General features: G+C 33.8%; 1 protein-coding gene across 27 annotated transcripts in view; it reads right to left on the minus strand.

The window, feature by feature from the left end:
• Window positions 1–12880, minus strand: part of LOC141930165 (RNA binding protein fox-1 homolog 1) — a 920114-nt gene that overhangs the window by 4680 nt on the left and 902554 nt on the right. For 5 of the 27 annotated variants that reach the window (XM_074840623.1, XM_074840622.1, XM_074840612.1 and 2 more), the window contains one exon: window positions 10520–10572. The exons of the other annotated variants lie outside the window; for them this stretch is intronic. In XM_074840623.1, coding sequence (XP_074696724.1) covers window positions 10520–10572 — 53 coding nt within the window. The remainder of the gene's footprint in view (window positions 1–10519; window positions 10573–12880) is intronic. 27 annotated transcript variants of the gene reach the window in all.

A 12880-nucleotide genomic window follows, 5' to 3' on the forward strand; every position in this document is an offset into this window, starting at 1 on the left:
ATTTTGAGCAAATGTAAAGTGTACCTAAGTTCTTATAAAGTATTCTATGTCAAAATCTGGATGTTTCACTACAAATTATGACCATAGTAGATGCCTTCAGTTGTACTGTCCTGTTTACTTAGTAAATTCAACTTTCTATTAAGGGATAATACATTAAAAAGGAGTTAATCTATTAAAGCTGTGAAGGTACCACAAGTTCATAAATGTGGGCTCTATATCTTACCCCACAGCTATGTTTACTTTAGATTTGGGCAGAGAAGTCCTCATAGCTATCGAAGATATACATGAATATCCAGGGAAGCAGCATGTTTGGCAGTCACCTTCTTTAAGACATGGTCTTAAATTCAGGAAAATATGTGTAAGACTCGTATAAAAAATATTAGTTCTTCTTTTGCATCCAATATACTGATGAGTGAAGGATTAAATTTATATATCAATTCAATTTAAACTCTTGGTATCCATGAATCTTTGGAAATTATCCAAGGCAGTTAACAACAAAGAAATCAGGCAGTTCCCACTTAAAAAAATGGAAGGAAAAATAGCTCACATCAGCCTATGATAGGTAAATGATACTTGGTGATCCTTTGAGTTGGAAAGGGGGCATAAGACTTCTTCGAGCAGGTTTGACACTGACCCCAGACTCTGGAGCCTCTCTAGTTGGAAGAACTTCCATAAACCTCAGCCTTGGTAACCCTCCACATTAGGATGTAAACATTGTAATATTTAGAGATTGAAAATACTTAGCTTTGATAGTAGCCATAAGAGAATCTCTCATGTCTTGGTTCATCTAAACTCAGGTGAAGAAGACATCTTATTTTCCTCTGTATGCCCATTTTAAAAGTCTAAGAATCCATTTTAAACTTCAGTATGATTTTAATTCTCTCAAGCCAAATCTCATTCAAACAGTAAGAAAACATCTAGAAAGGGAAAACAATTAATTTAAAGCCAGACTTGTTTCCAGCACTGTAAATTTCCCTCATGTCTCTAGTAACATGGAGGAGGAATTGCATGTATTATTCTTATACACTCTGTAATGTCATGACTAATATTTTTAAAGCAATGGGAATCAGTATATTTTCAAATGTATTTTTTTTTCCTGATTAACTGGTATTACTGTGACACTGAGCAAGGACTGTAAATTTAGATCTGTGAGAATTACATTAGTTGTGGTCTAGTGTAAACCATTAACTACTCTGGGACTTTGTGGGGTTTTGGTTTCCACTGCTCTGATCCGTTTCCTGCAGTAGGGCTGCGTTTTGACTCCATACTGCATCCCATTCCTGCAGGATCCTTGACTATGTCACAGTGCCCCCACACAACAGAAAGTCTAATGGGTCATCCCTGACAGGGGATTAAGTGGCCTAAATGCAAGGGCCACTTGTAAGGAAGGAACAAGCCCAAATACATAGTGCTCAGGCTTTATTGAATTATTAGTATATTTAACCCAATTACTGAAGTAACTAGCAAGTTTACAACACTGATGTAATAAAACAGGTTGCTAATTGTATTATATCAATATTTTACAGAAGTCTGGACAGCTAAGACAAAAATATGGATAAACAAACACATTAAGCAATTTCAAAAGAAAGAAAATATTACTGTTTTAACCCAGTATTTAATTATGAGTACATTTTTATTACTCTTTTGCCAAAGCAGTAATAACTTATTGTCAGTGCTTTATATCACTTTTTTCATCCTACTGTGTAAACCATGTTTCTTCCTTAAAAACAGAGGTGTAAAGCAATCCTAACGTGAAAGCTGTGACCTAAGTTAATCCTTGCTTGTTAAAAATAATGAAGTTTGTACTGTATTTTTAACATAAAAATGGTATTTCAGAATCAGCAATACTTATATTCTTGTTAAAATAAGAAACACTTCTTCCTTTTCTTTCACAGGATATTGAAATTCCACTTGAACAAATGTGTGCAATGTATACGTACATAAAATAAAATAAAATGCAAAAAACATTCTTCCAAATCTTCTGTAAAAGAAAATAAAGTATATAAAATTAAATTGCAAAATTCTCATTCGTGCACCCTCCTAAATAAATTTAACATATGTAAGCACAAACATGGAAGAATAGATTTCCAAAGGGGAGAGAATACATGCTCATATATTATCTAGGAAAAAAATGCATTGAAATTCCTCTGTGATGAATAGACTTTTTTTTCTCCTCAGGGTGACCTCTACCTTCAGAATATGATGGTTTTATTATGATTAATAAATTTCATTTCCACAGAGGAAAGGAACAGTGTCAGCTTAAACTTAAAGCAAGTGGGTTTCTTTTTAAATGCTAATTTTTAAACACGCCCTTGCATGACACCAAATTTAGAAGCTCAGAAGGTTAGCAGAATAGATTCTGATTTCCATGCTGAAAATAGTAAGAAGGATTTAAACTATATTGTCACACTGAAAATCAGTAAGCTAGTTCAGTCACACAGTCATTGGTTCACTTATTCTCTATTATGCCAGCATGATTATTTCTTATTAAAATTAGTGGCATGTAAATGCTTTGTGATAATTTACACTGGAAATAATCATTCTAGGTAAACAACTTACCGAAATTTAGGACATGCATATGACAAAATATTTTGAATAAATTAATAGTCAATGTGATTATCCTTGTATTTTACAGCATGTTAAACCAATGTATCAAAACCAATATGTGGACTCCCAAATTCTTGTCTAAGAACACATCTGATGAACAATTTTGATGCATCGCTAATTAGAACAAGGTAAGTTCCGCTATTTAGAGTCCATCTGGAACAACTGTTCAGGACATAACAAGAAAAAAAAATAAAGTTTGCTAGCATTTTGTTGCATACTGGCACTAGTTCTTAAGTAGCTGGACTAACAACTAACAACTTGCTAGGAAATAACTGGGAAAAAAAATCAGCGTAGCCATGCTAACATCTGTAAATGTAGCTGTAAACTATCCACCTAAAGCTCAGTATATGGTACGTTACTTACGCTGTGTCTCAATTTCTTCAATCATTTTCAGTACAGGGTTTAAAAGTGCTAAAAGACTACATAAAAGGACAATTGGTTGTCCACTGCACAAATAAAAAAAAGAGAATTAAAAATGCAAATTGGTTGTGAGATTTATTTTAGTAGGGCCTTTGAAAGTGAACCTCTATCTTTAAATCATCAGTAGTACGTATTACTGAAGTCTCTAAAAACAGGGAAAGTATGTGCCTCTCTAATTGTAATTACCATTTTAGGTTTTTACGTTCTTTGTTACTATGGCTGTATTTCCATACACGTCTAGGACAGACAGTGGAGCTGTGATACTGGAGACATTTGGAGGCTCCTTAATAATATACATAGTATAGGATTTAAGAACAGCATTAATAAAGAAAAATTCATGTTATAAAATATGAACTGAGTTAACACATTATCCTCAAGTGATTTGAGAACTATAGGAGGACAATTTTAAAGATGATTTTTTTTTTTTTTTAGGAATTTGATGCACATGTTTTTCCAATTGTTACCATTTCCGTTCATTTTTTAAAGTCCGCATATTACTAGAACTATAAAAAATGATGAATCTGTTTAAGAACTATAAAAAGAGAAGTTAAAAATCTGGTACTACCTCAGCTAAATCTAACTCTGATCTAATGCCCCATTGTTTGCCATATTACAAGCAAAGTGTATATATCACTGGAAAGCTCATATTTCTAACTTTTCCAGAATATTATCCATTCTTTACTATCTTTGATTATAATGGAACAATCAAGTAATACAATCCCTTCTTCATCAGACCTATATGTGTTGAATCTTTAACCAGAATAACCTTCAATTACCGAAATTCTTGTACTGACAATTATTACTAAATTTCACAAAAAGGTAACTGAAGGAGTGAGCTTTGGCTAAGTACGGGAAGGTACAGCGCCTGCTCCTTCACCCAGGAAAGGGGCACTATTTCAGAATGTGCCTCTTGCTGTTGGCAAATGGCACAGAAACTGCAATCCACATCTCTCCTCTATCAGATCTTAATGCAGAATTGCAATAAAATTTTAGACAAAGATGTGAAGATTTTAGTTTCTAACATCTTGCTTTTTCTGTTGGTCACATACCTACGATAATACCGAGATAGATGACATGAGCAGCAGAGTTCCTTTGTATGCGCACCTGTTACACACCACATTGCTGAACCGTATTTTAACCTCAGTTGGTCAATACTGTGCAGCAGTGGTAATCCTTTAACTTAAAATTCTTTACTACAATAGGATGGTATCTACTTATGGCGTTCAAAGCATAAGCAACCAATCAGTTTATTTAATTTTGGATATTAACACCAAGCAACTTTAGCCATTTCAGTCACCTGACTGAGCAACAAGTCTCTCTCTATATCTCAGAAGGCAATGAGGAAAGATATCTATCCTTTTTACTTAAGACCAAGGAAAAGGATTGAAACCTGCTGATAAAAAGTTTCCAGTCCTTTTCCTTGATTGTCAAGGTTAAGAATGCTAAAATTCTCTATGCAATATTTTAAATGCACAATACTAAACACTAAGATCATTCTACAAGAGAGGATCAGAAAATACTTTGTTGCATATAATCTTCCTCTTCCACAACTGATAATGCTTTGTGATGTGGAGCAGAGAAAGAATTGGGAAGATGTAGTAGAGACAGCACAATGCAACGGTAAAATTCCAAGGTATACTGTATACCTTGAAAGCCATGAGGGATTTCCTATTAGTATAGTATTAACATTCCTAGGTTTTCAGAGATGAAGAAACTTGACCAGGCTACCATAGAGATAGGGCGATAATAAAAGATTTCCATGAAGGGATCTTCATAAATACATCATTGATTAAATATTAAAAGCAGTCTTTACTTTTTCCTGCAGGTTGGAGTAAGAAGAAACTTGAGAAGCCTATTGAGAATTTTCTATATGCAGAGACGAATTTCAAATTCTTGACTGTTCACTTATTTATGTCACATCTGAATTTGGCCAGTTAATTTTCTTGCTGATCGATGGGCATGTTTTGCAGAAATTTTGGTCACTGATGCTTAGACCTGATTTTAATTTTTATTTCTTTATGCCAACTGGTAGCTTCTTTTGAAGTTTCTTAGATGTTTACATCCATCCAAAGTTGAGCTGCCACCTCGTTAAGCAGTTAAATAAATATGATTGCTATTGGTTATTTTGCAGAAATATAGAAGTGCAACAAACAGTAGCACAGGTGACTTTCCCCCTGAGCTGATGCTGAATAACTGCTATGGAATAATCCCAGGGACAGATGTCAGTGTAAAAGCTTTCTCTCAAGTTTCAGTCTTGCTCTCTGGATCTACACCAGTGTGGGGATTTCACTTGATGCCTAGTTAAAAATCTAACCTACACCACCTTTCTGTGTAATCTCTATCCAAGACAGACTTTATATAAACTTCATTAAAAAAAGCCGCTGGGGAAACAGGTTTGCCATCAGGTGACACCTAAACCCACATGTATTACAATGAAAACCAAGTATTAATTCGATCTGTAATGCATTTCCTATTACTATTGCTGTTATATTTTGGGGCAATAAACCTTGAATAAATTCTTATCTAGTTCAATAATAAATATACTGGGTACTTTGTTTATTAATTTTAAAGCAGTCTTTTGTGCTTGTGTGTAGTATGCAGTCGTACTATTTTTTATTTAGTATTTTAAATATAATATGATCATCTCCAGATATTAAAACTGAATCCTTGATTATTTAATGCACTTGTATGTAACCATACATACATGCACACACACAAGCCACCTTCCACATGTGCTATTTTCAGTCTATCGGAGAAAATAATTCTGGTCGCTTCATTAAAAAAACAGTACAGAAGATGCACACATGCTTGTACGCACTTGTTGAGGGCAAACACAGATTATTCACTATTTCTGTTATCAAAGGAGCTTCACATTGCAAATCCTCCATTTACAAATCACAGAACCTCAGCTTTACTTAATCTTGTCATGTTGTCACATTTGACTAGCCATGCGAACTGACCTAGAACTGTAAGCACCGGGAAGGCAAGCTGTCAAAGAGATAATGACAAAGATGCCAAAAAGGGCTGCCAGAGTTTTCACTGAGCGAGAAAAAGGAATTAATCAAACTTCATGAAAAAAGAACAGAGGATAATCAAAGTGTTTACCGATTTTTATCAACCGATCCAATAGCTGAACATCTTTGATGTTCACAACTACCAAGAGCAGTAAAAGCTGTAACAAACCGAATTCCATATCCATATAAGCAACTATTTACAGCAGCAGTAAATTCAAGTTTAAACTGCCAACATAAAGGACACTTGACTTTATAGAAGAAGTTTAATACTGTGCATTAGTACAACATTTCCTAGTCTTTCCAGAGCAAATACTTCAGTATCTGCTATTTTTCACAGGGAAAAGCAGTACAGCCTTAAATAAGTACTCGCACAAAGACCTTACAGATGCTCCTTCATCTTAATTTTTTATTTTATCTGATTAGTGGCAGGGCGTAACATAATAATAAAAGCATCTCATAGAAAATGGTTATTTTCCCAGTCAAATTGCTTCATCAAATGAAGTCAAACCCATAGGCAGCAAAACTAAAAAGGAAGAACAACTGAACATATGTCTTTACACATTAATTCAAATAGGCTGAAACTGCATTTTTCCAAAGCAGTTTGGATTACATGTACTCCTCGGAAATTCCTTTGAAAGACTATAATCTGATTAATATCTCCTACCATACACGTGATTAAGTCAATGAGATGTATGCAAGCATGTATGGTAAAATTTTGACCAGTTATGATTATTTATGTAGCAGAGGAACGCCACAACAGGCACCCTAAGCATTCTAAGAACTCTGTCAAATAGTAATTTGCTTTTAAATAAGTATCTCCATATTTGCTATTGCTTCACTAATTAAATTTGTGGTAGGGTTAGTGTTGACAGGTTAATAGTAGTATACAGGAAAATTGCAATGACTTGAGCAATTGCACTGGTTAAGAATTGGCAATGTTCTGTTCAAACTAGTTCAATAGTAGAAACTCCAATGTTTGCTTCTTTAAGCTTCCTGCTACTACGAAACATTTTTCCTAGAGTTATAAAAGTAAACCTTTCAGAATGTTTAATCTGTTTTGGAGACTATATCTTTCTCCAAATGAAGGTCAATAACTTAATCTAGGACTGTCAACTTCTAAAGCTTTATAATGCATTTCTTTTGCACACACACACACACACACACAATCCCGCTCCTAGGGATGATTCTGCTCGAATATGTAAATAAATACAGTCACAATTGGACAGATGTTATATCCTCTTCCACCATACTTCATCCCAAATTCAGGTTTATATATATACTTGCCTCTCTTTGTTGTTTCAAAATCATAAACTGCATATACACTTGGGAGAAAAATAATACCAGGCATGCAACTGCACTGGATTTGTTTGTAAATGGAAGTTAGATAACCGTTAAAAATTGGAGAAAGAAAGAAAGAAAGAGTGATATAAACATCAAATAATGACCCTGCCCCATATTTACAGAAAAATCATAAAATATGCAGGTACATCCTAGAATACACTTGAAAAATATACGACAAAATTTTTTTTTCTTTACAAACTGAATTTTGATCTTACAAAGCCTAAAAGAAAAAAAATACATTGAGCACTGATTTGAAAAGTTCATTAAAAATGCTAAAGAATCAAAATGAACAATGTTCTGTAACCAACATGTAAATAAACCATGGGTTTATTCTGGGTCTCAATCTGATTTATTAGGAGCCTGATAGGGCAAGATGCCCATTGCCCCACCTCAGCCAGGAACCTCAGGATTAATTCTCCCCTAATGTTCCCATTGTCAGAGATTTGCTAGAGCAAAGTCTTTAGAGATCCTTGTTCAAATTTCATCATCAAACTGACAGGAGGTTTCAGATAGTTTCCCTACCTCTATTCTAGTTCAGGTCTGTGTGCAAACTCTTTCATCATGCCTGCCAGAGAAGATCTATCCCAGAAGCACAGAACTTCTCTTCTGAAGAGTAATTATTTTTAGCCTCAGAATGCACTGGATGAAGTCAAGAGTGAAATATTTTTAAATTTCCCATGGAAGGATCCCTCTGTCAGATATTGACTAGGTTTTCTTTATATCATGTGCACGCAGGAACAGAAACACATATACAAATACAAATGTGCATGTGGACATACCATCCTCTCATTAATGCATTTATTTATGCAAGATTACTTCATTCCAAAATCAAAAAAGATATCACGTGGCTGAGGGCTAAGGATCCTCTGACAGGAATGATAAAGCATCAGGAAGAGAAGAGTGAATATTACCAGCAGAATCACCCAAGACCTCCCATTTCCACTTGATGATAAATTTCCAATCAAAAGTTTACTTGTTATATTATTATTTGAAACCTACAAACACACACATTTCTTTACAAGGAAACAATACAAACATACATATACTCACATTTCAAACATTGAGCATATTATCAGTAGCTTCATATCAATTTTACAAACACAGTTGAAATACTGTCATTGAGTTTAGAAGCACTAAAAGAAGCACTATAAAATTGTACTGTAGGTGTTTTGCATGCATCTGAAAACCACAGGAAGGTTAGTTTCATTTCTAAAAGTTTATGTATCTCTCTATATACTCCATGTATTGAAACATAAAACATCAGATAATAAATTAGTTGAAAGTCAATTTACAGATTTGAAAGACCAAATGCAACTTTGGCAACTTGTACCACAGGAATACGGGCCAGAGAATTATGTTTTTATAAAGCCAAAAGTCCTTTAAATTCTATGACTAAAACTTAGGCACACAAGAGACAGAAGATACAGGCTTTCTCCTTCACAACATATTACAAAAAAGGCATCTACAGTCACCTATGATAGATATGTTTATAATATGGTCAAAAACATACCTAACAAAAATACCTTATGTTGAATCAATTCAACAGAGGTAATCAACCGGTAAACTGAAAAGTTTTAATAAATTTTCACAGAGATCCATTTCCTTATGTGTAAAGTTCACTGAAATTACTGATAAATAATAGTGCTATATTTTTGACTGGAGTTCCAAAGTTGCGATATATGGAATACTTAAATTGCGCCTGAATTGAAGAGGAAAAAAAAAAAAACGCCTTTGTTAGAGAAATAATTATTGCTTAGAAGGGTTCACTCTGCAAAACAGGAAATTGTTTTCAGAAATTTCAGACAAGAAAAATATTAAAGACCTGATGTCTATATCAAGAATTCCAAGCTTAAAAATTGCTAAAATAATTATATTTATTCTTACTTAGCAAGGCCTAGATTTATAAATTGGTAGCCTCCCTACTACAGCTCATTCTAATCCAGAGCTGAGCAGGAAACAGCAGGAAATAATGAAAGTCAAAATCCAAGTCCAGTGAGATCAAGAAAGAGTCAGATGTTGACTTCTCAAAATGTATTTTCTTAATGATTTAGGACTTTGAAAAATCAGGTTTTACTATAAAAGAACTTTTCAGATTACCACCAAAAATGCTACAGGTAGCGTAAAGATTATTACAATTTTGGCATATTTTGGCTTTAGCTATGATCTTTTTTCTCATAAATAAATGTTCTTTATTTGTTTCTATGTAGGCCACTATGGCATAAACAGAAAATTCATCACCTTCCATTTATTTCTGCTGATGTAAAACTCTAGAAATAAACACTTCTTAATACCAACATTTTGTGTCACACTGTATACCCTTTCATCCTTCAATACAAGCAGCTTCTATGAACTCAGTAGATTTTTTTTGCATAACATTATTGGCAGAATATGTCCCAGCACCGTTAACTATTTATTTTGGCTTTTGATTTCTTAGGTAGTGACATAATACCATCCTTACCTGAATTAAGACTATGATTGTTCAAACTCTATTGCTTAAAAGAGAGAAAATCCCTTCACATATTCAATATATTTATAAATTACCATTACCTTTCAAAAACATTGTTCATTCTTCTGTACCCATGGCTTACAACATGATAGTATATTAGCAAAGCAGCTAAGACTTTTTACTTACTAGAGAGTGATCCTCTGTAGACACAGACCCTCTCTCCCACTATCTTATCCATAGGATAGACTTTGTGAGTGCTTTAGGGTCTGCAGTACCCTTGTGGGCAATATTTGCCCCCAAAGAGTTGAAAAGAAAATTGTTCAATCTATAGCACTTACAATGTCCTACATACATCTAAACCTTTACTCTTTCCATTAGTTCTGTTTGTTTTGGCTTTTTGAAAGTCACAATCTTGATTGTACTGCACAGTAAATTTTTATTAGTAGTTTTAACATTTCCTTACTTGCTAGGCCATATGATATTTAAACTGGAAATAAAACACCAAAGCCAGCAAAATAACCTAACGTCTTTTATATGGCAGAACCTATAGGCTGAAGCTATAAATTAATTAAACTAGTTCAAAGATTTATGCTATGGACTTTCCTATGCTTTCTCTTACGATTAAATGCAGCATGTGAAAAAGGATATTGAGACCTGGATGGATGCATCAAGAAGTATCAATGATTGTTACCTGCAGAGGTGTTACAAGAAATTTCATCTGCTGCAACGAAGACGAATTGATTTCTGCAAGAGAAGATAAAATTCACAATACTGCTTGCTGACTGGGAAATGTGCTAGCTGCCAATTGACTTGATGTTTACAGATGGGGTAGGGTAAGGGTGCTTAATTTTAATGAATGTAGCAAGAAAAAGTGTTGACGTATTTCAGTACTATAGAGTTTATAAGGATCATGAGGTAGACATGCTGGGATCTTTTAAATGAAATAATGGTGACGTTTGGATATGGACTATGTACAAACTCTTGCATTGGAAGCTTCATGTTTAGTGTTACAGATATGTCAATATATTTATGAAGTCTAATAAAAATAAAACAATATTTATATTGATATAGATATTAAAGGGCACTACTGCAAACTATGTAAAAAGCGTTTTTTGAAAAAAAAATAATTGCAATTTACTTCGTGCATCTGAAAGGAGGATATTGAAAGTAAAATAGTTTGGTTTTTATAGGTCTAATATGATTGCAATCAGAAAATTAATTTTCTGCTATGTATTAAAAAAATGACATAGTATATTCTCATATACTGTCATCCAAATACATACAAAAGTCTTTTGCAGAATCTTAGGAGAATAAACTAGAGATATGAGTAATTTAATATAAACCTTCTCTTGCAAAATTCTTTTTTAAACCAGGTAACATAAAAAGAGAAATGCTAAATACACTAATATTTCAAAATGCAGAAAACTTCATTACAGCACAAATCCTGCTTTGTCCTTTCTGAAGTCAAAGCAAACAGGATTTGAGTTAGTGAAAACCATGTTTAAGGATTAACATCAAATGATTCCTTTATATGCATATACACAGCTTCCTTGAATTATTTGTGTGTTGTGCAGGATTAATAAAGAACCTGGGTAAGGTTTTAACACTTGGGTGCTGTTTTACTCCAAAGTGCATGTTGCTCCTCCAGCCTGCACTGCTAGGCATGGTGAAAAACTGAGGTTTTACGTTTTGCACAGCTTTAATGCAAGAGTCTACCAAATAGAAGCTAGAAGGAACTAGTTGTAGCTTGTACTAAGGACTACCTGGAAAACTTAGTTCTGCAAGATGATGAAAGCTCTGTCAAGCATTAAGTACTCTGAAGATCCTGTTGAAAACTATTCAGCTCAGGAGCAAACATCTCTTAGTGGTAACAGAACCTTGAAGAATTAAGCCCTAAGAGAACAAAATCTATTTCTATTACTTCGCCTCCAATGTATTAGAGACATTTGAAATTCTCATTTATAAATCTGTGAACCTTGTTACTTAGAAGTTCACATTTTGGGAAAAAAACAAAACAAAACAAAACAAGGAATCTTTAATGTATCCTATAGGGACAGGTTTGATTAAGATCAAAAGTCATATCTGATCATTGCCTCTACCCCATCTCAGAGATACTAACACCTGCCATTTAGTGTGAATGAACTTAGTGATCACAGTGTGTATTCCTTCATTTTCAATTGGAGGTACAGATGGGTGGTTTTTCTCTTTGTTTTGTCATCTGCAGCAATTTCACAAGCTAACGGATCTACCTTGCATGTAATGCTAAAGAGAGGAATTTAAAAAAATGAAGGAGGATAAATTTAACATTATAAATACAGAGCTACTCTGCATTTCATAGGTAGTCATTTGTCACTGTATTTATTGCTATCACCTCTTGTGATAATTATATAGAAAGAAACAGCTACATGTTTGCCTAAAAGGGATTCAACCAGTAGCAATGCAGATTTACCAGCTACTGTTTTACAGAAAATACTTTTGATTCATCTCTATGAAGTTATTAAACTGCCCTCTCATCAAAATGAAAATGATTACTTCTCCTTAAAAACTGCCTCTAAAGTGGCTAGCTGAGAAACTCCTTTATCTCTATTCAGAATATCTGTTGTTATGAAACACTGAGCCACAGATACTCTATCTTCAGATGCCAAAGTCCAGAATTATCTGTAAGAATAATATGATGGTTTAGTTACTTCCATAAAGACCCCTGAACAATAACTGCCATTTGTCTTTTGGAATGACAGATGTTGTTGAAACTGTTCTGAAATTTTACTTTTTATTATCAACTCTTTACTAATTACTGGTAGAAAATTAATTTTAAAAAAATTTAACCCAAAGTGAAACCTATTTAAAAAACCTCTACCATAAACATTCCTTGTTATACTGCTTCAATTTACATAGGAAGACATTATTTTCCCTGGCTTTTGCTTTTGTAAAATTCATTTCACAACTCCCTAAATTAATTTTAAAAGTAAGGAGAATGTTCATATTGGTCAGCAGAGCAACTGTGAGAATGAAAAGTAAGTAGATGCTGGAGTTCAATATGCCAGTTCAATTT

Source organism: Strix aluco, chromosome 15, assembly GCF_031877795.1.
Source record: "Strix aluco isolate bStrAlu1 chromosome 15, bStrAlu1.hap1, whole genome shotgun sequence".
In the NCBI taxonomy this organism is placed as follows: Eukaryota; Metazoa; Chordata; class Aves; order Strigiformes; family Strigidae; genus Strix; species Strix aluco.